Raw genomic sequence first — 26059 nt, 5'->3', positions numbered from 1 at the left:
CTGTACATCACGCACACACACACTACACATCGCACACACACTACACATCGCACACACACTATACATCGCGCACACTGCACATTACACACACTGTACATCACGCACACACTACATCGCGCACACACTGTACATCACGCACACACACACTACACATCGCACACACACTATACATCGCACACACAATGTACATCGCGCACACTGCACATTACACACACACACAGTATATAGATCTGTGTGTAGCACATTCCCCAGGAATGTCATGCTTTGTGCTCTTACATGCGGCAGTGTAAAGCTGTACTGAGACAAACCGCACACTTTTATAAAGGGGTTTAATAATTTAGCCACCTGTGCTGAAGCTGGGATATCCATAAAACCTGGCCTGTTGGTGCCCCTTGAGGACTGAAGTTAGCCACCCCTGTTATAGAGATACTTAGTTCTGTTATACAATGCAGGCTGCTCATTGATAGAGGGGTGGATATTTGAACCAAACCTTACGTTCGGATTGAACCTCTTTGTTGCCTTTGCACCACAGAGAGTTAATGACCCCGCTGTGTTTCGCGCAGGTAAATAGGGGCACGCGAGATAATGATGGGCGCAGGATTCAGACCATGGTTTTCCATTTCACCTGATCACTATTCACAGGTTCCAGCGCACAACATAACTGCAAAGTAACCGCTTATTGTCTTCTAATCCTCTGCCTGGGGCTGTCACCTCAGCGGCCACAGCCTCTCCTACAGTGTAACGCTGCAATTTGTGTTTTAAATGCAAAATTGTCAGCAGCCTCTGCCGCAGGGCGTTATAAGGTCCGGATTTCTCACCCAGATAAATGTGCGGCATAAATCACGATGACTAAGTATCTGAAATAAATACACGGGCTGCAGGAATCGGAGAAGCGTTGCAGTCTCAGACCTGGGTATTCCCATGAGATAAGTGCAGGGTGAGAAACCTCTGACAGCGGGAGAATCGGGGTGTCAGGGTAATCGCACTGCACTGTCGGGCATAGGAAATCTGCCCAGTGTGACAACATCTTCACATGCACCCACATCCCCAAGTGTATGGGAGAACAGGTGTGCAAAAGCGTGGCTCCCTTCTGTGAACCTGGGCCTATGTCTCCTGGTTGGGAGAGAAGCAGGTCCGTGTCCCAGTCATACAGAGACTGGTAGAGAAGCAGGTCCGTGCCCCAGTCCTACAGAGACTGGGAGAGAGAAGCAGGTCCGTGACCCAGTCCTACAGAGACAGGGAGAGAAGCAGGTCCGTGACCCAGTCATACAGAGACTGGGAGAGAGAAGCGGGTCCGTGTCCCAGTCCTACAGAGACTGGGAGAGAGAAGCAGGTCAGTGCCTCAGTCCTACAGAGACTTGGAGAGAGAAGCAGGTCAGTGCCTCAGTCATACAGAAACTGGGAGAGAGAAGCAGGTCAGTGTCCCAGTCATACAGAGACTGGAAGAGAAGCAGGTCAGTGTCCCAGTCCTACAGAGACTGGGAGAGAAGCAGGTCAGTGCCTCAGTCATACAGAGACTGGGAGAGAAGCAGGTCAGTGCCTCAGTCATACAGAGACTGGGAGAGAAGCAGGTCAGTGCCTCAGTCATACAGAGACTGGGAGAGAAGCAGGTCAGTGCCTCAGTCATACAGAGACTGGGAGAGAGAAGCAGGTCAGTGCCTCAGTCATACAGAGACCGGGAGAGAAGCAGGTCCGTGCCCCAGTCCTACAGAGACCGAGAGAGAGAAGCAGGTCAGTGCCCCAGTCCTACAGAGACCGGGAGAGAAACAGGTCCATGACCCAGTCATACAGAGACTGGGAGAGAGAAGCAGGTCAGTGCCCCAGTCCTACAGAGACTGGGAGAGAGAAGCGGGTCCGTGTCCCAATCCTACAGCGACTGGGAGAGAGAAGCAGGTCAATGCCCCAGTCATACAGAGACTGGGAGAGAAGCAGGTCAGTGCCTCAGTCCTACAGAGACTGGGAGAGAGAAGCAGGTCAGTGTCCCAGTCCTACAGAGAAAGGGAGAGAAGCAGGTCCGTGTCCCAGTCCTACAGAGACTGGGAGAGAGAAGCAAGTCCGTGCCCCAGTCCTACAGAGACCGGGAGAGAGAAGCAGGCTAGTGCCCCAGTCCTACAGAGACTGGGAGAGAAGCAGGTCAGTGCCCCAGTCCTACAGAGACTGGGAGAGAAGCAGGTCAGTGCCCCAGTCCTATAGAGACTGGGAGAGAGAAGCAGGTCCATGCTACAGTCATACAGAGACTGGGAGAGAGAAGCAGGTCCGTGCCCCAGTCATACAGAGACTGGGAGAGAGAAGCAGGTCAGTGCCCCAGTCATACAGAGACTGGGAGAGAAGCAGGTAAGTGCCTCAGTCATACAGAGACAGAGAGAGAAGCAGGTCAGTGCCCCAGTCCTACAGAGACTGGGAGAGAGAAGCAGGTCAGTGCACCAGTCATACAGAGACTGGGAGAAAAGCAGGTTAGTGCCCCAGTCCTACAGAGACTGGGAGAGAGAAGCAGGTCAGTGCCCCAGTCCTACAGAGACTGGGAGAGAGAAGCAGGTCAATGCCCCAGTCATACAGAGACTGGGAGAGAAGCAGGTCAGTGCCCCAGTCCTACAGAGACTGGGAGAGAGAAGCAGGTCAGTGCCCCAGTCCTACAGAGACTGGGAGAGAGAAGCAGGTCCGTGCCCCAGTCCTACAGAGACTGGGAGAGAAGCAGGTCCGTGCCCCAGTCCTACAGAGACTGGGAGAGAAGCAGGTCAGTGCCCCAGTCACACAGAGATTGGAAGAGAAGCAGGTCAGTGCCCCAGTCCTACAGAGACTGGGAGAGAAGCAGGTCAGTGCCCCAGTCACACAGAGACTGGAAGAGAAGCAGGTCAGTGCCCCAGTCCTACAGAGACTGGGAGAGAAGCAGGTCCATGCCCCAGTCACACAGAGACTGGGAGAGAGAAGCAGGTCAGTGCCCCAGTCATACAGAGACTGGGAGAGAAGCAGGTCAGTGCCCCAGTCCTACAGAGACTGGGAGAGAAGCAGGTCAGTGCCCCAGTCTCACAGAGACTGGGAGAGAAGCAGGTCAGTGCCCCAGTCACACAGAGACTGGGAGAGAAGCAGGTCAGTGCCCCAGTCCTACAGAGACTGGGAGAGAGAAGCAGGTCAGTGTCCCAGTCATACAGAGACTGGAAGAGAAGCAGGTCAGTGTCCCAGTCATACAGAGACTGGAAGAGAAGCAGGTCAGTGTCCCAGTCACACAGAGACTGGGAGAGAAGCAGGTCAGTGCCCCAGTCACACAGAGACTGGGAGAGAGAGGTCAGTGCCCCAGTCATACAGAGACTGGGAGAGAAGCAGGTCCATGCCCCAGTCACACAGAGACTGGGAGAGAGAAGCAGGTCAGTGCCCCAGTCATACAGAGACTGGGAGAGAAGCAGGTAAGTGCCCCAGTCCTACAGAGACTGAGAGAAGCCGATCCGATCCCTGCATTCATTTTTGCACTGTAGAGCTCTGCCTCCAGCAGGTGATAGTGGTTAGTGACACAGACCCACCGCCGGTGCCTGAGGGTGCTGATACTGCACAAACGTAATATAAGAGAGGGGACAGGGGCACCTGGATAAGACAGAGAAGAGAGGCCAGCAGCAGGGCACAGAGAACCCATATGGAAAGCTGTGTGAGGTTCGGCTAATAATAGCTTCTTTGTTCTCACAGGAGCTTATTACAGCATCTAATCTTTCTGTGCTTTTGTGCACAATTCTAAGTATTAATTACCAATAAGCCCCCCACTGGGTAAGGGATTAAAACGCAGTCCTCGTATAAAAGACAAGTATTTCCCCAACTGATACATAACCCAGAGACCAAGGGATTCCCCTCACATCCCTCTCTGTGCACGGTGACACCTGGGGCACGGTGACACCTGGGGCACGGTGACACCTGGGGCACGGTGACACCTGGGGCACGGTGACACCTGGGGCACGGTGACACCTGGGGCACGGTGATACCTGGGGCACGGTGACACCTGGGGCACGGTGACACCTGGGGCACGGTGACACCTGGGGCACGGTGACACCTGGGGCACGGTGACACCTGGGGCACGGTGACACCTGGGGCACGGTGACACCTGGGGCACAGCACCGGACAGCTCCGTGTTTTTTTGCTACTTTTTGATAACTTCTCTGACACACACACAGTGATCGGATGATACCTGCCTGTTCCGGGTCACTGCGCACAAGTCATTTACAGGCAGTCCTCGTTATCCAACGTTTCACTTTACAACGAATGGCGTATCCAACACTTTACAATGCAACCCTATGGGCCGTTTTCCGACGCCGCAATGCGTTATCCGACGCTCACCGCCACTGATTAACATGGGACTCACTTTACAGCGGTTTCACTATCCAGCGCTACTTCCAGAACGGATTCCGGTGGATAACCGTGGACTGCCTGTACTGGTGAATTATTAGTGCGGTTTCAACCATGCTCACCAAAACTAACTCCAAATGTGTTCGGAAATCAGATGTGCCACACCGGGAAGGCTGTCAACCTATTCAGTGCCATGAATTTATCCGGCATCCTCCCCAGGGTTACTCAGCTCAGCAAGGCTTTTAGCGTATAGCTAAGTACATATACATTGTAATAATGCTATACTGAACATATACGTTGTAATAATGCCGTACTGAACATATACATTGTAATAATGCCGTACTGAACATATACATTGTAATAATGCTATACTGAACATATACATTGTAATAATGCCGTACTGAACATATACATTGTAATAATGCCATACTGAACATATACATTGTAATAATGCCGTACTGAACATATACATTGTAATAATGCCATACTGAACATATACATTGTAATCCTATACTGAACATATACATTGTAATAATGCCGTACTGAACATATACATTGTAATAATGCCGTACTGAACATATACATTGTAATAATGCCATACTGAACATATACATTGTAATCCTATACTGAACATATACATTGTAATAATGCCGTACTGATCATATACATTGTAATAATGCCGTACTGAACATATACATTGTAATAATGCCGTACTGAACATATACATTGTAATAATGCCATACTGAACATATACATTGTAAAAATATTGTACTATACATACACAGAAATAGGTGCACCTGGTTTTAATAGGTGCAGGACGCAGTACCTATTAAATGGGTACAGTTGGAGGGTATGCTGTACAAACAAATACTGAATATATGTCTGCAACAATGTACAATGACCGTGAAGGAGATACTACACATGCAGGCACCACATGGAACTATGTTATATTGGGCACCCCTTGCTAGAAAATATTTGTTTTGCGAACCCCTAATTTATAAATATTTTTGCCCACCCACCAAAATATCGCAACCACAATAATTCGCCTGATCGTGGGCAGTAAAGTCCTGAGCTGATGGAGGCAGTGTGTGCGCTTAGCAAGATAAGGTCCCAAACTGCCCCTCAATGTGTGCAGCGTGGGGGGGCAGCTGGGACTCGCCACAGGGGCTTCCAGAGGCTGATGCCAGGCACTGTGGGGGTGACTTTGGAAGATCCCGCGGTAGTTGACAACTGTGCCACTCACACAGGGGTGACGTTTGGGCCTTTGCTAAGCACGCAGTCCCTCCATAGGCTTATGATCCCACTGTACCCCCTGGAATCCGCCATTACAGATTGTTTTGGGCGACCCCATTAGAGACACCTCAAAGCGGAAGCCACGTGTTGGGACTCACCGAGAGGGAGACCCTTGCACGCGGAGACATCCCTGCCCCGTGGATTTACAGGCTCCTGTGCGCCTCTGTATATAATGCCCAGACCTTACAAACTGCAGCTGTCAGCTTTACAAGGCTGTAAAGGGAACGGAAGATCATTGGGACACATTTTATTCTCATATTAGCAGTTAATATTGACGATGAGTATACAGCAGCTGTGGGTTTCCTAAACACAGGCCCTAAAAACCCCTATATCATGACACCGGGAGGCAGAATGACAGAGTTCCTCTTGGCATCTGTTGCTGATGCAGGAGGATGAGCTCCCTGCGGTGTGAAGGGAGTGGGGCAGAAGCTTGTTACTGCACATCTTGATAACATAGAGAAGAGGTGTGCACTGACAATGGGACTTGCTCAGCTCTGGTTTCCTTGCTGGATAAAAGCTTTACTAGGGAGGGGACCCTACCAGCCCCATATGTTCCTGTGACACATTAGGGGTTATTCATTACACTGCAATAGTGCCAATCAGGACATACATGGGCGTTTCTGTGCCATAATACCCACATCGGCACCGTCGCAGAGAGTGTTAACCCCGTGCGGTCACATGGAATCCTTTTCAGCGCACGTGGGTTTGGTTCTAATCCTGTGGATCCCCCATTGTTCTGCTAATCACCTGTAGACTCCCCGCGGGGCTCTCCGGAGCGCGCAAACGCATCACAGACACACGCAGGGAACTTTATTTCTGGGTGAAATAATTGGTCCCCCCCCCTTTTAATAATTTACTATATCAAATAATTGTGAACACCCCCCCCCCCCAATTCCATGGAAAATGAATGTGAAATGTATATTGATGGAGAGTATCTTTTATTTCTAGATTCATAGAATCTCATGGTACTTACACTGTGTAAGAATAAAGCCCCTTTACATAACCTTCTAAACCAACAGACATGGACTATACTGCGCCCCCCTCCCCCGAGTCGACGGTTTTGCGAGCCCCCCCATTTCACACCTCACAAGCCCCCTCTACTTCCCTCCCTCTTCCCATGTTATTTTCTCCACTCAGTCTCACCCCTCACCCCCTGTCAATTACCCCACTCACTCAATCCTCTCCTCCTCACACTCATTCCCTCCCCCCTCACACAATCCCCCCCCACAAAATACATAGCAAAAAAAAAACCACTTCCCCTGATACATACAAGAAAACCCTCACCCCCCCCAAGTATATACAAACCCCCCCAAGTATATACAAACCCCCCCCCCAAGTATATACAAACCCTCCACTCGCCCAAACACATTTTAAAAACCCAATCCATATTAAAAACCCTCCCCAATTCATATATAAAAAAACAAATACATATAAAAACCCCAATACTGTACATATAAGACCTTACCTTGGGGCTGGTCTCAGCTGTCAGGCCTCTGGCCAGGCCCGCTGGCTTCAGGGAGCCCGGCGGCCGGACAAAGCAGTAGGGCCCGACCTCTTGTTACTGCCGGAGCTGCGGGCCTCTCCCTCACTCTGTCCCACGCCAAACTTCTGATGTCAGCGCGCCGGGCCCCTCTCTCATGCCGGCACGCGCCGGAAGCCTAGGCCAGCTTACTTCCCGCGTGCGTCGGTCGACACCAGAGGACCCGGCGTTGGACAGTTATTGAGTAGGGAGGCCGCGGCTGGGGGTTAGCCGGGTCCCGGCGACCACGAGAGGTCGTGCCCAACTGCTCTGTCCCGCCGCCGGGCCCTCCCGCAGTCACCGGGCCCAGGACACTTGTCCTGGCTCTCCCCCACCCTGTCGGCGGCCCTGTATACAAGGCCCCGGATGCAGTGATACAGTATGAGGTGTACAAGGCCCAGGATGCACTGCAATAAAGAATGTATAGGGCATTTTGTAGAAATCAGGACTACAAGGACTAGCATGCAATAGTTTGGCAACTTTAGCGCTAGCTCTTCAGCTCAAGGACGAATTGATATTGTATAGATAATTTGCAACACAGAATCATTTAAGGATGCTGGGGAAACCACAATGCATTGTAACATATAATCCCCGGAGGAGTCAGAACTACGGGAACCTCAATAACTTCCGGAGTCAGATTTCTGATGAGAGCCGTATCAATCAGGATGCAGCAGCACACGTCCCAAAATCCTGGGCAGGAGGATTATCTGGCAGGGAAGGGGTTAACAGTCCACACGGTCACCCTATGTGACGTGGCATGTCTTCCACTACACTGATTAGAGTGTAAGCTCTGTGACACAGTGAGGCTGCAGTGCTGATCGTTCATCAATGTGTTACAATGTTTAAAGGTGCAAACCTCTTTCAAAACTTTAATTTGGGGTTATACATAATCAGTGGCCTGTTCAGGTTGCGGTCTCACCGCGTACGCAGGGACTGACGGGACTTTACGCTCTGTCAGAGTCGGCAGAAAATCATTATATTCAAACACACCAAAGTTCTAAAAACTCACAGATTTCTGTGAAGTTTCTGCATCTTAAACGCACTCCAACAATAACAAGAACTATCGAATGGGACATTAACACATACTACATGTTCAAGGCTGTAATAGCTGTGTTTGCCGGGAGAAATGAGAGGTTTTCATAGATAAAAATGTATCGCATACAGAGCTTTCCAAACCTCACACGTCTCTTCTTCATGAGTACAGAGCTTTCCAAACCTCACAGGTCTCTCCTTCACATGTACAGAGCTTCCCAAACCTCACAGGTCTCTTCTTCACATATACAGAGCTTTCCTAACCTCACAGGTCTCTTCTTCACATGTACAGAGCTTGCCTAACCTCACAGGTCTCTTCTTCACATGCATAGTGCTTTCCTAACCCCACACTTCTCTTCTTCACATGTACAGAGCTTTCCAAACCTCACAGGTCTCTTCTTCCCATGTACAGAGCTTTCCTAATCTCACAGGTCTCTTCTTCCCATGTACAGAGCTTTCCTAATCTCACAGGTCTCTTCTTCCCATGTACAGAGCTTTCCATACCTCACAGGTCTCTTCTTCACATGTACAGAGCTTTCCCAAACCTCACAGCTCTCTTCTTCCCATGTACAGAGCTTCCCAAACCTCACAGGTCTCTTCTTCACATGTACAGAGCTTTCCTAACCTCACCGGTCTCTTCTTCACATGTACAGAGCTTTCCATACCTCACAGGTCTCTTCTTCCCATGTACAGAGCTTGCCTAACCTCACAGGTCTCTTCTTCACATGTACAGAGCTTTCCCAAACCTCACAGGTCTCTTCTTCACATGTACAGAGCTTGCCTAACCTCACAGGTCTCTTCTTCACATGTATAGAGCTTTCCTAACCCCACACTTCTCTTCTTCACATGTACAGAGCTTTCCAAACCTCACAGGTCTCTTCTTCCCATGTACAGAGCTTTCCCAAACCTCACAGGTCTCTTCTTCCTGTGTACAGAGCTTCCCAAACCTCACAGGTCCCTTCTTCACATGTACAGAGCTTTCCATGCCTCACAGGTCTCTTCTTCCCATGTACAGAGCTTGACTAACCTCACAGGTCTCTTCTTCACATGTACAGAGCTTTCCAAACCTCATAGGTCTCACTTCACATGTACAGAGCTTTCCAACCCTCACAGGTTCCTTCTTCACATGTACAGAGCTTTCCAACCTCACAGGTCTCTTCTTCACATGTACAGAGCTTTCCAAACCTCATAGGTCTCACTTCACATGTACAGAGCTTTCCAACCCTCACAGGTTCCTTCTTCACATGTACAGAGCTTTCCATACCTCACAGGTCTCTTCTTCCCATGTACAGAGCTTTCCTAACCTTACAGGTCTCTTCTTCACATGTACAGAGCTTTCCAACCCGCACAGGTCCCTTCTTCACATGTACAGAGCTTTCCCAAACCTCACAGGTCTCTTCTTCACATGTACAGAGCTTTCCATACCTCACAGGTCTCTTCTTCCAATGTACAGAGCTTTCCTAACCTCACAGGTCTCTTCTTCACAAGTACAGAGCTTTCCTAACCTCACAGGTCTCTTCTTCACAAGTACAGAGCTTTCCATACCTCACATGTCTCTTCTTCCCATGTGCAGAGCTTTCTAAACCTCACAGGTCCCTTTGTCATGTGCACTGAGTAGTGTTTGGGATTAAGCTTTTATACAGCATCAGCCGCATAGATCAATAGCAGCTGTAATATTAGCCCTTCTACCTGCTGGAATACACAGGTGCTGGGAGAGCAGCATTTTCCTGAGCTCTGTGGTGGGAGAGCTGAGTGTGAGCAGGGAGGGGGAGAGCTGAGTGTGAGCAGGGAGGGGGAGAGCTGAGTGTGAGCAGGGAGGGGGAGAGCTGAGTGTGAGCAGGGAGGGGGAGAGCTGAGTGTGAGCAGGGAGGGGGAGAGCTGAGTGTGAGCAGGGAGGGGAGAGCTGAGTGTGAGCAGGGAGGGGGAGAGCTGAGTGTGAGCAGGGAGTGGGAGAGCTGAGTGTGAGCAGGGAAGGGGGAGAGCTGAGTGTGAGCAGGGAGGGGGAGAGCTGAGTGTGAGCAGGGGGGAGAGAGCTGAGTGTGAGCAGGGAGGGGGAGAGCTGAGTGTGAGCAGGGAGGGGGAGAGCTGAGTGTGAGCAGGGAGGGGAGAGCTGAGTGTGAGCAGGGAGGGGAGAGCTGAGTGTGAGCAGGGAGGGGAGAGCTGCGTGTGAGCAGGGAGGGGAGAGCTGAGTGTGAGCAGGGAGGGGGAGAGCTGAGTGTGAGCAGGGAGGGGGAGAGCTGAGTGTGAGCAGGGAGGGGAGAGCTGAGTGTGAGCAGGGAGGGGAGAGCTGAGTGTGAGCAGGGAGGGGGGAGCTGAGTGTGAGCAGGGAGGGGGAGAGCTGAGTGTGAGCAGGGAGGGGGAGAGCTGAGTGTGAGCAGGGAGGGGGAGAGCTGAGTGTGAGCAGGGAGGGGGAGAGCTGAGTGTGAGCAGGGAGGGGGAGAGCTGAGTGTGAGCAGGGAGGGGGGAGCTGAGTGTGAGCAGGGAGGGGGAGAGCTGAGTGTGAGCAGGGAGGGGGAGAGCTGAGTGTGAGCAGGGAGGGGGAGAGCTGAGTGTGAGCAGGGAGGGGGAGAGCTGAGTGTGAGCAGGGAGGGGGAGAGCTGAGTGTGAGCAGGGAGGGGAGAGCTGAGTGTGAGCAGGGAGGGGGAGAGCTGAGTGTGAGCAGGGAGGGGGAGAGCTGAGTGTGAGCAGGGAGGGGGAGAGCTGAGTGTGAGCAGGGAGGGGGAGAGCTGAGTGTGAGCAGGGAGGGGGAGAGCTGAGTGTGAGCAGGGAGGGGGGAGCTGAGTGTGAGCAGGGAGGGGGAGAGCTGAGTGTGAGCAGGGAGGGGGGAGCTGAGTGTGAGCAGGGAGGGGGAGAGCTGAGTGTGAGCAGGGAGGGGGGAGCTGAGTGTGAGCAGGGAGGGGGAGAGCTGAGTGTGAGCAGGGAGGGGGAGAGCTGAATGTGAGCAGGGAGGGGGACTGCACAGGGACTCACCACACCTCCTCCTCCTTCCTCTCTCCTACTCCCTGCGATCCCAGGGCTCAGTCCCTGACAGCTCACACAGGGGTATAAGGGTATAAGGATGCTGCTCCTCCTGCTGCTCGCTCCCCTGCTCCTTGCAGCTGCAGGTACAGTAACAGCATTTTCTCTCCTTCCACCAGAAAGGTGTTTGATGTTTTGTTTTTTGCTAATTGTGCAGACTGTGTGTGATTTGGGGTGAAAACTGCTCCCCACTTCTCCTCTGGCAGGTGTGTGTGTGTGTGTGTGTGTGTGTGTGTGTGTGTGTGTGTGTGTGTGTGTGTGTGTGTGTGTGTGTGTGTGTGTGTGTGTGTGTGTGTGTGTGTGTGTGTTAGCATTTTGTTAGCCACAGAACGGTATCGAGTATTTGTTTTTCATTATTAAGCACGGCTAACACGGTACAGATACCTCTACATCATATATATATGTTACATAATAGACATATCCAGTCCATCAAGTTCATGCTAAATTTAGACATGTATGTAAATATATATGTGTGTGTGTGTGTATACAGTAACTGCCAACTTTGCAAGAGCCATGTGTCTGAAATTTCACGGATCAGGGACAAAAAAATGACATTTTAATGGAAAAATGGGAGTGACATTCAATTAAAGTCTCAGACAGACGGACTTCAAATCCTCACAGGTCTCTGTATAGAAGAGGTGGGTTTAACCCCATCCCTGCCAAACGAGCCTTCATGGCGTTATAGGAACACTCAGCACTTTTGTATAATCTAGGGTTCACGCAAAGTTTCATCCAGGGGGGCCCCACATTGCAAGTGAGACCTGCTTAGATCTGTTACCCCTAAAACATACCTGGAGTTCGCTAACCCTTTTAATAATAATGACCGAATGCTCCGCTCTCTACGTAATAGACAAATACAGGGAAAGCCTTTAACCAAAGAGCTTGCAATTTAATTCCAGGGCTCGAGGCACACTGAGATTTGAACTAGGTCACACACCAGAATATTCCACTTCAGAGGCCAGTGCGCTCACCATCAGTCCTGTTCTGTTGTATCTGGTTCTATTCCACATTTTTGTACCAATGTTGCAGTTCAGGCGTTTGCCAGCTTTTTATTGCTGACCCCTCCGTTGGGGATCCCTGCTTGTTTGTTATTTAGAATCGTCACACGAGACAGATTATCAAAGGACCGAATTGTACCTAATTCTGCCCGTGTGAGAGGAGATTCCATTGTCTGTCTCCTTCCCTTTGTGACTTTGTAACTCAGAAGTGACGTTAATTAGAGTGTCAGGGTGTGGATCACACTAGTTACGTGTATAGATTACTACTCGCTGTATGCATTAATTCAATTCCAATATACAGTAGCTCTGATAAATGTTTATACCCAAGGGAATGTGTTTCTCCTAGTATTGCACTTCAATATATACATAGCTCAGATATATTTATGGGGTGACCAGATTTTCATGTCAAGCACCTGTTTTTAAATGAACAATACTTTTGATTGGGTTAAAATGTGTCCAATTTAGTTTTTATGCAACATTTGTGAAATGTTAAAACGGCGGATTTTGTGGAAAAAGGAAGAACAACACAATCTCTAACGGCCAATTGGGTTCGGCCAGAATCCCCACATTTGTGGGCTTGGAACTTGCTCTGATTCGTTTTATAAAAATGGTGTTTTAAATATTGTGGATTTTCATGTATATGACAGACAGCAGCGTACGTGTATTAACAAAAGGGCGTATTGTCTATACACCATGCGTGAGAGAGACAGAAAGATGGTCACTTCTGTGGCGGAGATACCATGACTAAGAGAGGCCGTGGTACCCTCCTGATATAGGCTCTGTATAATGTGTGTGTATAGGTAACAATTTTTTTTTATATATATCTTACTATATATTTCTGAAAGCGTCCTATGTGTCCGTGTCTGTATGTGTCTCCCTGTGTCCCTCCCCGTGTCCCTAGCGGCTATCTGATTGGACCTTGGGCCAGGCGCGCCCCACGCGCGCCTCCTCCTCTCCCCGGGTCTCCCGCTTTCCCGCGCTTTTTCCTCCCCCCCCCCCCGCCGGTGCCACTACAGTCAGCGGGGGAGCGGAGCGAGCGCCCGGGACACAGCGGGGAACTCTCACCTCCCCACGGCTCTCACCACCCATAGGCCACTCCCTCACCCGGCTCTCACCCCCCCCCCCCGCTCACCTCCCCCCGCCTTCCCACACACACAGAGCACGTAGCTCTCCCCTCACCCGGCGCTCCCCCCCCCCCCCCCGGCACACACACAGAGCACGCGGCTCTGTCCTCACCCGGCGCTCCCCCCCCCCCACATTTATATATATGTATGTATGTATGTAGAGGTATCAGTATATATATATATATGTATGTATGTAGAGGTATCAGTATATATATATATTCACAAAGTGATCAAAATACCAGCTTGACACGGGGGGTTAATGCAAAAAAGTATTTATTGATCCATCAGGTAAACAAAGCCCGACGTACGGTATATTACACTGGCCAGCAGGTGATATTCTTTTTCTGGGAGATTAAGGCCCCGCTCACACAGCGCGCAACACGACATGCGCGATCGCGCGTTCGTCACTGATGCCTGGCGGCCAATGTTAGTGTTCAGTATTGAAACTACCATTGGCTGCAAAGTGCGGTGTCGTCGCTGCTGCAGTCGCGGGAGTCTTTTCAATTTTGTTCACGCCCCCCGCCGCCCAACTCCTGCAGCTTGAGCAGAGATCACTGGGCTGCAGGAGCGCGCGGCGGAGGCGCGTATGGAAGCGCACAGCCGTAGCAGGCAGTGTGAGCTCCGCCCTGGTAGGAAATCTCTGGAACATGTGTTGTGCGTAAGAAACTTTTTTCAGGGAGCACGTTTGACTTATTTCAGTGCTTTGTAGCAGAGTAGATGCAGGCGCTCTGCCTGCCAGGGTGATGCATACCCAGGTAATAATGCCTGCCTGCCAGGGTGATGCATACCCAGGTAATAATGCCTGCCTGCCAGGGTGATGCATACCCAGGTAATAATGCCTGCCTGCCAGGGTGATGCATACCCAGGTAATAATGCCTGCCTGCCAGGGTGATGCATACCCAGGTAATAATGCCTGCCCGCCAGGGTGAGGCATACCCAGGTAATAATGCCTGCCTACCTGCCAGGGTGATGCATACCCAGGTAATAATGCCTGCCCGCCAGGGTGATGCATACCCAGGTAATAATGCCTGCCCGCCAGGGTGATGCATACCCAGGTAATAATGCCTGCCCGCCAGGGTGATGCATACCCAGGTAATAATGCCTGCCCGCCAGGGTGATGCATACCCAGGTAATAATGCCTGCCTGCCAGGGTGATGCATACCCAGGTAATAATGCCTGCTCGCCAGGGTGATGCATACCCAGGTAATAATGCCTGCCCGCCAGGGTGATGCATACCCAGGTAATAATGCCTGCCTACCTGCCAGGGTGATGCATACCCAGGTAATAATGCCTGCTCGCCAGGGTGATGCATACCCAGGTAATAATGCCTGCCCGCCAGGGTGATGCATACCCAGGTAATAATGCCTGCCCGCCAGGGTGATGCATACCCAGGTAATAATGCCTGCCTGCCAGGGTAATGGATTTAGATGGATATTGAGCGGTGAAGGTTTTGATAATGTTTAATGGACTAAAATGAGAGTTTTTTTAATGATTTGACGATGTATCTTTGGACACCTCATGGGTTCCTTCGTCATGTGAAATAAGTCTTATTGTTACAAAATGTGATGCATACCCAGGTAATAATGCCTGCAGGTAGTATATACACCTCTCCTCCCCCAAATCCATGCGCCTTTTCTGCAGGAGGGATGTGCATGTCTTTGCTCTGACAGCCGGAGCTTCGATATAACATATTAAAGACAGACTCTCATTCTCTCTCTCTTGGCCTTCAGCTCTTCTGTATGTTGTAACCCCAACATTCCCTTTCCCGCAAGCCAATTCTATTTAATAAAATCAATATAATAATCTGTCCTACAATCTCTGCTGGGAGGCCAGTCTGTGCATTCACTACTCTTTCAGTGACCTAGGAAATTCGAGCATTTGCAGTGTCATACGTCATAGTTACATAGTTACATAGTAGATGAGGTTGAAAAAAGACGTACGTCCATCAAGTTCAACCTATGCTAAATTTAGACATCAGATACTTAATTCTATATCTATACTTACTTATTGATCCAGAGAAAGGCAAACAAAAAACCCCATTAAAGGGAAAAATTTACTCCTTCCTGACTCCAAGAATTGGCAATCGGATTAATCCCTGGATCAACATCCTTCCCATGTATACTTATTCGGTATATCCCTGTTTACCTTTCCCATCTAAAAAGATGTCCAACCTTTTTTTGAACAAATCTATTGTATCTGCCATCACAGTCTCCATGGGTAATGAATCCCACACTGTAACTGCCCTTACTGTAAAGAACCTTTTCCTTTGTTGCTGGTGAAATCTCCTTTCCTCCAACCTTAAGGGATGGCCCCGAGTCCTTTGTACTGCCCGTGGGATGAATAGTTCTTTTGAAAGCTCCTTGTATTGTCCCTGAATATATTTGTATATAGTTATCATATCCCCTCTTAGACGCTTCTTTTCTAATGTAAATAAATCTAAACGTCGTTTTGATTTGTTTTTTCTTGCAATTATGCTATAATCCGCCCCACTCTTTTATTTCACACATTTAGAGACCCGCTTCTAATTTCCGGAAATAAAAGGTCTGCATTATATCGGTGCTCAGAATAAATGTGATATGTGATAGCGATGGTGAGTGTGATGCGACGCGACACTTGTGTATATTACAATGTTCTCAGCGCTCTGTCTGCGCCGTTATCTCGCAGAAAAGCTGCTTGTTTAGTGTCACTTTGATCAGAGCATTTCCCTGCACAGGGGTATAAAGTGATTTGCCCGAGGTCATAAGGAGCCGACACCGGGAGGCTTCAAATCAGTGTCGTTGTTCTCAGAGACAGCGCCTCTACTCGCCGGGCCTTTACTCGCCGGGCCTTTACTCGCCGGGCCTTTACTCCCTGAGCCTCTACTCCCTGAGCCTCTACTCGCCGGGCCTTTACTCGCCGGGCCTTTACTCGCCGGGCCTTTACTCCCTGAGCCGTTACTCCCTGAGCCTTTACTCGCCGGGCCTTTACTCGCCGGGCCTTTACTCGCCGAGCCTCTACTTGCCGGGCCTTTACTCGCCGAGCCTCTACTTGCCGGGCCTTTACTCGCCGGGCCTTTACTCGCCGAGCCTCTACTTGCCGGGCCTTTACTCGCCGAGCCTCTACTTGCCGGGCCTTTACTCGCCGGGCCTTTACTCGCCGGGCCTTTACTCGCCGGGCCTTTACTCGCCGGGCCTTTACTCGCCGGCCTTTACTCGCCGGGCCTTTACTCGCTGGGCCTTTACTCGCCGGGCCTTTACTCCCTGAGCCTTTACTCGCCGGGCCTTTACTCGCCGAGCCTTTACTCGCCGGGCCTTTACTCGCCGGGCCTTTACTCCCTGAGCCTTTACTCCCTGAGCCTTTACTCGCCGAGCCTTTACTCGTCGGGCCTTTACTCGCCGGGCCTTTACTCGCCGAGGATTTATTCGCCGAGGCTTTAGTCGCCGGGCCTTTAGTCGCCGGGCCTTTAGTCGCCGGGCCTTTAGTCGCCGGGCCTTTACTCGCCGGGCCTTTACTCGCCGGGCCTTTACTCCCCGGGCCTTTACTCGCCGAGCCTTTACTCGCCGGGCCTTTACTCCCCGGGCCTTTACTCGCCGGGCCTTTACTCCCCGGGCCTTTACTCGCCGGGCCTTTACTCCCTGAGCCTTTACTCACCGGGCCTTTACTCCCTGAGCCTTTACTCGCCGGGCCTCTACTCGCCGGGCCTTTACTCCCTGAGCCTTTACTCGCCGGGCCTTTACTCGCCGGGCCTTTACTCCCTGAGCCTTTACTCGCCGGGCCTTTACTCGCCGGGCCTTTACTCGCCGGGCCTTTACTCCCTGAGCCTCTACTCCCTGAGCCTCTACTCGCCGGGCCTTTACTCGCCGGGCCTTTACTCGCCGGGCCTTTACTCCCTGAGCCGTTACTCCCTGAGCCTTTACTCGCCGGGCCTTTACTCGCCGGGCCTTTACTCGCCGAGCCTCTACTTGCCGGGCCTTTACTCGCCGAGCCTCTACTTGCCGGGCCTTTACTCGCCGGGCCTTTACTCGCCGAGCCTCTACTTGCCGGGCCTTTACTCGCCGAGCCTCTACTTGCCGGGCCTTTACTCGCCGGGCCTTTACTCGCCGGGCCTTTACTCGCCGGGCCTTTACTCGCCGGGCCTTTACTCGCCGGCCTTTACTCGCCGGGCCTTTACTCGCTGGGCCTTTACTCGCCGGGCCTTTACTCCCTGAGCCTTTACTCGCCGGGCCTTTACTCGCCGAGCCTTTACTCGCCGGGCCTTTACTCGCCGGGCCTTTACTCCCTGAGCCTTTACTCCCTGAGCCTTTACTCGCCGAGCCTTTACTCGTCGGGCCTTTACTCGCCGGGCCTTTACTCGCCGAGGATTTATTCGCCGAGGCTTTAGTCGCCGGGCCTTTAGTCGCCGGGCCTTTAGTCGCCGGGCCTTTAGTCGCCGGGCCTTTACTCGCCGGGCCTTTACTCGCCGGGCCTTTACTCCCCGGGCCTTTACTCGCCGAGCCTTTACTCGCCGGGCCTTTACTCCCCGGGCCTTTACTCGCCGGGCCTTTACTCCCCGGGCCTTTACTCGCCGGGCCTTTACTCCCTGAGCCTTTACTCACCGGGCCTTTACTCCCTGAGCCTTTACTCGCCGGGCCTCTACTCGCCGGGCCTTTACTCCCTGAGCCTTTACTCGCCGGGCCTTTACTCGCCGGGCCTTTACTCCCTGAGCCTTTACTCGCCGGGCCTTTACTCGCCGGGCCTTTACTCGCCGGGCCTTTACTCCCTGAGCCTTTACTCGCCGGGCCTTTAATCGCTGGGCCTTTACTCCCTGAGCCTTTACTCGCCGGGCCTTTACTCGCCGAGCCTTTACTCGCTGGGCCTTTACTCGCCGGGCCTTTACTCGCCAGGCCTTTACTCGCTGGGCCTTTACTCCCTGAGCCTTTACTCCCTGAGCCTTTACTCCCTGAGCCTTTACTCGCCGGGCCTCTACTCGCCGGGCCTTTACACCCTGAGCCTTTACTCACCGGGCCTTTACTCGCCGGGCCTTTACTCGCCGAGCCTTTACTCGCCGGGCCTTTACTCGCCGGGCCTTTACTCCCTGAGCCTTTACTCGCCGGGCCTTTACTCGCCGGGCCTCTACTCGCCGGGCCTCTACTCGCCGGGCCTTTACTCGCCGGGCCTCTGCTCTCCAGGCCTCTACTCACTGGGCCTTTACTCGCCGGGCCTTTACTCGCCGGGCCTTTACTCCCTGAGCCTTTACTCCCTGAGCCTTTACTCCCAGAGCCTTTACTCGCCGGGCCTTTACTCGCCGGGCCTTTACTCCCTGAGCCTTTACTCGCCGGGCCTCTACTCGCCGGGCCTTTACACCCTGAGCCTTTACTCGCCGGGCCTTTACTCGCCGGGCCTTTACTCGCCGGCCTTTACTCGCCGGGCCTTTACTCGCCGGGCCTTTACTCGCCGGGCCTTTACTCCCTGAGCCTTTACTCGCCGGGCCTTTACTCGCCGAGCCTTTACTCGCCGGGCCTTTACTCGCCGGGCCTTTACTCGCCGGGCCTTTACTCCCTGTGCCTTTACTCGCCGGGCCTTTACTCACCAGGCCTCTACTCGCTGGGCCTCTACTCGCCGGGCCTTTACTCGCCGGGCCTCTGCTCTCCAGGCCTCTACTCACTGGGCCTTTACTCGCCGGGCCTCTACTCTCCAGGCCTCTACTCGCCGGGCCTTTACTGACTGTGAAGTTGTGTTTCCGTCTCAGATTCCCAATATTAGGATTGAACTGGAGGTTGATAACTGGAGCAGACGTCCACGTGAGCAGCGGCCACGTGAGCAGCGGTCACGTGAGCAGCGGTCAGTACTGACCTGCACTCTCCAAACAAACACGGGGAATAACTTACATTTCATTATTTAAATTGATTTGATTTATTTTGTTTTTAATTGGTAAAGAAGTTATTAAATGTATGATAATATTCACACGTTTCCCCTGTGGGGGGTTTATTTTAAGGATGTCCTCTGTTCCTTTCCTTTTAATTGATTTTTTTTCAGTCAATTTGTTTTTATTTTATTTTTGCACTTTAATCACGTGGCCGTTCCCAGCAGTGTCTCAGGCCACGGGTTGGCCACCCTGTATTAGAGGATGTTTGTTACATTATTTTTGTGCAGTTAGAAGGGTGTTTATCAACTTAACTTTAGTCCCTGATGTGAGAGGTATGTGTCCCTGATGTCTGTGTATTAGGAGGGGGTGAGATACGTGTCCCTTATTTCTATGTATTAGGATGGGGTGAGATACGTGTCCCTTATTTCTTTGTGTTAGGAGGGGGTGAGAGGTACGTGTACCTGATGTGACAGGTACGTGTCCCTGATGTCTGTGTATTAGGAGGGGGTGAGGTATGTGTCCCTGATGTCTGTGTATTAGGAGGGGATGAGAGGTACGTGTCCCTGATTTCTTTGTATTAGGAGGGGGTGAGGTACGTGTCCCTGATGTCTGAGTATTAGGAGGGGGTGGGAGGTACGTGTCCCTGATGTCTGTGTATTAGGAGGGGGTGAGAGGTGCGTGTCCCTGATGTAATAGGGATTACTTGAGTGTCATGGTTTCGTACCTCTGTATAATGGCGCTAGGATTGTTAGATTTGGAAGAACTGGAGACATTATATGAGGCTAATTTGTTTTTTAATTAGATTACAAAGAGTAAAGCTGTTTTATCCGGGTACAGGCGGCTCCCTGCGGGATTCCCCTCTCATAGCCCACAGGAGAGGCTCTTCTTTCATTCCTATTGTGCCCCCCTCTCTCCTGTTCTCTGTACCCCTCTCTCCTCTCGGCTGTGCCCCCCTCTCTCCTGTTCTCTGTACCCCTCTCTCCTCTCGGCCGTGCCCCCCTCTCTCCTCCAGCGGTGCCTCCTTCTCTCCTCTCTGTATCAGTGCTGCCTCCTTCTCTCCTCCAGTGGTGCCTCCTTCTCTCCTCTCTCCTCCAGCGGTGCCTCCTTCTCTCCTCCAGCGGTGCCTCCTTCTCTCCTCTCTTTATCAGCCATGCCTCCTTCTCTCCTCTCTCCTCCAGCGGTGCCTCCTTCTCTCCTCTCTGTATCAGCCATGCCTCCTTCTCTCCTCTCTCCTCCAGCGGTGCCTCCTTCTCTCCTCTCTGTATCAGCCCTGCATCCTTCTCTCCTCTCTCCTCCAGCGATGCCTCCTTCTCTCCTCTCTGTATCAGCCATGCTTCCTTCTCTCCTCTCTCCTCCAGCGGTGCCTCCTTCTCTCCTCTCTGTATCAGCCATGCCTCCTTCTCTCCTCTCTCCTCCAGCGCTGCCTCCTTCTCTCCTCTCTGTATCAGCCATGCCTCCTTCTCTCCTCTCTCCTCCAGCAGTGCCTCCTTCTCTCCTCTCTGTATCAGCCATGCCTCCTTCTCTCCTCTCTCCTCCAGCAGTGCCTCCTTCTCTCCTCTCTGTATCAGCCATGCCTCCTTCTCTCCTCTCTCCTCCCAGCTTTCCCACCCTCTCTCCTCTCTCGGTATCACCAGTGCCTCCTTTCCCAGCATTGCCACACCTCTCAGGTCCCTGGACTCCCTGTTATTATCCGCTTCTCCCCTTCTTTGCACGTTCATTATCTCTGCTAACAGACTACTTCCGAAACGAGCCTCGTGTCCTTGGCACGTGGCACGTGGCACGTGGCACGTGGCACCGTGGCAGCCTCCTGGCTGGAAGGCCTTGCTCCTGTCTTCTCCTTGGTATACAGCATCTCATTCCCCAGGCGCTCGCTCCAATCCACAACTTGCAGATATCCCGCAGTATATCTCTGCTTTCTGTGTCCCTTTCTTCCATATACATCAAACACAGCCACGATAAGTCACATCACAGCGCCAGGCTGCGGCGGCGGCGCTGGGGAGAGGGGCGGGAGAGGGCGGGAGAGGGGCGGGAGAGGGGGGGAGAGGGCGCGGGAGAGGGGGGGGAGAGGGGGGGAGAGGGGGGGGGGAGAGGGGGGGGGAGAGCCATGGAAAATGTTGCATTTGATCCTTCCCAGAAAACAGATGCAGCTTACATGAAATCTGTGCGCAAACACTAAGGTCAGGGGGGGTCGCCTCCAGTAACCCCTTCCCTGCCAGAGCGGCCGGCACTGCATTACTACTTACAGTTTGCTTTTGCAAAGGGTTGCAGGCCCCGTGTGGCAGTGGAAGGGTTAATCCCAAATTGCCCCAATTAGAAAACCTTATCCCAAAAGAAAGGAGACATTCACCCCGATGTCAAGGATCTGCGGGGCTTCTGTGGGGTATCCTATGGGGTCTGAGCAAGCTGGGGTTAACCCTTTCAGTGCCCAAGAGGCTCTTGCCGGCTTCCTCCAGCAGCAACAATGAAGTTATGTAGAGTTCCTCACCCACAGAATGTGCCGGCCTACGTGCACGCTTCTATTCCCTCGCCGCGTCCCCAGGGGAACAGCGCCACGTGGCGTTTCCTCCCACTTCCAGCCGTGGGATAGCGACGTCCATGAAACCGGGCGAAGAATACACCTTCTCCCTCCTACTGTCTCTGTACGTTCTCCCTACCTACCAATTAGATTGTAAGCTCCTCGGAGCAGGGACTCCTCTTCCTTAATGTTACTTTTACAGTATGTCTGAAGCACTTATTCCCATGACCTGTTATTTATATTATTTGTTATTTATATGATGTGTATTACTACTGTGAAGCGCTATGTACATTAATGGCGCTATATAAATAAAGACATACAATACAATACACCGGAGAAATGTGTAAACCGTTCCCCTGCCCAAAAGTGAACTGTAGTTCCTTAAACGGGAGGAACATGGCGGGGTGACACGCTCTCAGCTATTTGTAATGTATGGGGAAGAGCTTTGCAAGTATCCGAAGCATAGAATTCTGCCGAGAAACACAGTAACCGGAAAACAGCCGATAACAGAATATATAGAAGCATATGAGTAGCACCGCGGCTAATACTATACACGATACATAAATCTTGTCCCCCTGCAGACACACTTACCTGAACGCCCTCCTACTGTCTCTGTACGTTCTCCCTACCTACCAATTAGACTGTAAGCTCCTCGGGGCAGGGACTCCTCTTCCTTAATGTTACTTTCATCTCTGAAGCGCTTATTCCCATGATCTGTTATTTATATTATTTGTTATTTATATGATTGTCACGTGTATTACTGCTGTGAAGCGCCATGTACACTAATGGCGCTATATAAATAAAGACATACATGCATACATACATACATGCATACATACATACATACATACGCACACATACATACATACATACATACATACTGTGACAGAAACCAGGGGATGGTAATAAATTCCGTATATAGGGCTCCCAGGATACTAGACAGTTTCTATCCTGTTTGGCCTGGGAGTGCAGCCTTATAATACATACACTCCATCCCACAGTTTGGCAAGCGCTGGAACTGAGGGATGAGAGATCCAGACCAGAGTTTGTCTGCTGCCTGATTTCTGTCACCTGTCATGCTAATTAGGAATCAGGTATGAAAGACTGATTTCCTGTTTGCTCTGGTCTCCCCACAAGAGCCAGGAGGCTGGAAGGCTGCTGAACTACAGAGGGGAGAAGCCTCTTCCCCAAACAGGTTCAATCTTTCTGTTCATTTGTGTAAGACTGCAAAAGTACCGTGTTTTGATGTTGGAAGTGGAAAAGCCACGTCCAACCCTGAGTCAGGGATATCTAAGTTAAGTTATCGCTCAGGTGAGCAGCTTTTGTTTTGATCTGTTTTCTGTTGTATGCACTGTGGCAGTCTCAGTGCCTGGGACTGAATAAACCAGGCATAGCCTGTTTAAAGGAACAGTACGTGACGCCTCATCATTTAACCTACCCTAAAAGACCGTGTTCTAAACAGTCCCGGACAAACGACGGAGCCCCGGAGTAAGCCGTTTGTCACATATGGTGGAGAATGCGGGCAGAGCACTAGGGGGTCTGCGGGTTGAAGAACTTTGAAAAAAAAAAAAAAAGTTTTTTTCATCCTCTGCAAACAAGATGGAAGACGTGGTGGGTGCGCTGGTACGCAATGTCGCTGCCCAGAAAGACACGAATGAAACCCAGCAACAGCTGTTAATAGCCCAGCAAGAAACTAATGCAAACCAGCAGCAGACGAATGCAGCCCAGCAACAGCTGCTAATAGCCCAGCAAGAGATTAATGCCAACCAGCAACAGGCGAATGCCAACCAGCAACAGGCGAATGCAAACCAGCAACAGACGAATGAAGCCCTGCAAAACGCGAATGCAAACCAGCAAGAGACAAACCGCTTGCTGAGAGAGGAGCAACAGCGGTTCGCTCAGGGCTTACAGCAGGAACTCGAGATCCTGAGGGGGACTATCAGTAACCTTCCACTGGCAGTGGCAGCCCCAGTTCCGAAAATGACCAGGGCAAGCCACTACCTTCAGAAGATGGGACCCTCGGATGATGTGGAAGCCTATCTTCTCACGTTTGAACGCACGGCACAGAGAGAGGGATGGCCAGAAGCTGAGTGGGCTGGTCTAATCGCACCCTTCCTAAGCGGCGAACCCCAGAAGGCTTACTTTGATCTAGAGCCAGCCGAAGCTAACGTCTATGCAAAATTGAAGTTCGAGATCCTCGCCCGCCTCGGCGTAACCACGGCTGTTCGCGCCCAAAGGTTTCACGCATGGTCCTTCACGATGGATAAAGCCACCCGAAGCCAGATGTATGACCTCATCCACCTCGCCCGGAAGTGGCTACAACCCGAGATCAACTCAGCCAGCCACATCGTGGAACGGTTGGTCATGGACCAGTTCTTGAGGAAACTTCCCTCTGCCTTACGCCGTTGGGTCAGTCGGAGTGACCCCCACAATGCGGATGAGCTTGTGGCCCTCGTAGAAAGGTACAATGCAGCAGAAGAGCACCCGCAACCCACAGTCGTGGAGCAACCCCACTACCCGAGGTTCCAGGACTCTTCCAGAGACGGTAAAAGGGTACCGGGGTTAAGGGGCGCTGAAGAGCGGCGACCACCTTCACGCAGCACCAGCAACAGTGGTTCGCACACTAAGGGCAATAGCCAACATGTGGAGCCGGGAAAAGGCTCTAAGTGGGACACAGACTATGTACCTAAATGTGTAAATTGTCATGAGAGGGGCCACACAGAAAAAATCTGCCCACTAAATGATGAGCCCATGCAATGCAACAGCGTGGAACCTTATTCGCTGTTGTCCCAATGTATGGGCCCTAGCCCAGAGGACCCCTTGAATAACCATCTGTGGGCATTTGTAAAGGTTAATGGTAAGAGGGTTCGGGCACTTCTTGACTCTGGGAGCATGGTCACACTAGTGTCCGAATACCTCTTGCCCATTAAGAAGAAACAGGGAAACAGTTCACAAAGAGTGGCAATTTGTTGTATACATGGGGATAATCATGAATATTCCACTGTTGATGTTTTTTTTGAAACAGAGTTTGGTTCTTTAGATTTCAAGGTGGGTATTGTACCCAAACTGGCACATGATGTGTTAATAGGGACCGACTTTCCCCATTTTCTAAAAATGTGGTCCCCCGCTCAGAATAGCGCCCAGAGTTCAATAGCGGACCATAACGAAGTATTAGAAGAAACAAATCCTTTCCCTTTTTCAGAAATGGAGGTTGACGAGGGCCCAAATAAGAAGGGGGAAAAGGAGGAGTGCTGTAAAATTCCCTTCCCCATCACTACTTTGGTAGGGAATACCCCAAATCAAGATGTTGAGCAGACACTTACCAACCCAGAACCGGATAAGACCCTCGCTGACCTAGAGGTCAGTCCTGGGAGTTTTAAGAAGGCCCAGTGGGAGGACCCCACATTAGCGGTAGCAAGGGGAAATATACGGGACCAGAATAGTACTCCTGGCCAACCAGATAGGTCACTTGCTTACCCCTACTTCGAGGTAGAGAACAACCTAGTATATCGGGTTGATAAAAGGAAATCAGTTACAACTAAACAATTGTTGGTACCACGGACATTCCGTAACGTAGTATTACACCTCGCACATAGTCATCCATTGGGGGGACACCTAGGGGTGGAAAAGACAAAAGAAAAGGTTCTCCGAAGCTTCTATTGGCCTGGGGTTCTGGCAGAAATTACGAATTATTGTTCCTCATGCCCAGAATGTCAGATCACCGCCCCGTTCAAGGCGTACCGCAGCCCATTGGTACCCCTTCCCATAATAGAGGTACCATTTGACCGGATTGCTATGGATCTAGTAGGACCCCTAATAAAGTCTGCTAGGGGACATCAGCATATATTGGTAATATTAGATTATGCCACCCGATATCCGGAGGCAGTTCCCCTACGTAGCACCTCAGCTAAAAACATAGCAAAAGAGTTAGTAGTTCTGTTTTCCCGGGTCGGGATTCCTAAAGAGATTCTATCTGACCAGGGAACACCATTTATGTCCCAAGTAACGAAAGAGCTATGTAAACTCCTAAAAATCAAGCATCTCAGAACCTCAGTCTATCATCCACAAACAGATGGTTTAGTGGAAAGGTTCAATAAAACCTTAAAGAGCATGTTACGGCGGGCGGTTGATAAAGATGGGAAAAACTGGGATTGTTTGTTACCGTACCTGTTATTTGCCATTAGGGAAGTTCCCCAATCATCCACAGGCTTCTCCCCGTTTGAACTATTGTATGGCCGACACCCAAGGGGCTTACTGGATATAGCCAAAGAGACTTGGGAACACGAGGTTACCCCTTACAGAAGTGTAATAGAGCATGTTGCCCAGATGCAGGACCGCATTGCTGCAGTCCTACCCATAGTGAGGGAACACATGGAGAAAGCTCAAGAAGCACAGAGGAATACATATAAT

At 51.3% G+C, this 26059-nt stretch overlaps 1 protein-coding gene across 1 annotated transcript in view; it reads left to right on the top strand.

Moving 5' to 3' along the window:
* Positions 1-11165: 11165 nt before the first annotated feature.
* LOC142467638 (relaxin receptor 1-like) overlaps positions 11166-26059 on the top strand; it is a 131342-nt gene continuing 116448 nt past the window's right edge. The window contains exon 1 of the mRNA XM_075573575.1: positions 11166-11274. Within this exon, the coding sequence (XP_075429690.1) occupies positions 11229-11274 (46 nt within the window). The 5' untranslated portion in view covers positions 11166-11228. The remainder of the gene's footprint in view (positions 11275-26059) is intronic.

Source organism: Ascaphus truei, chromosome 16, assembly GCF_040206685.1.
Source record: "Ascaphus truei isolate aAscTru1 chromosome 16, aAscTru1.hap1, whole genome shotgun sequence".
Classification (NCBI taxonomy): Eukaryota; Metazoa; Chordata; class Amphibia; order Anura; family Ascaphidae; genus Ascaphus; species Ascaphus truei.
Note: the sequence above shows the minus strand (reverse complement) of the source record. Positions and strands in the feature narration are given on the sequence as shown.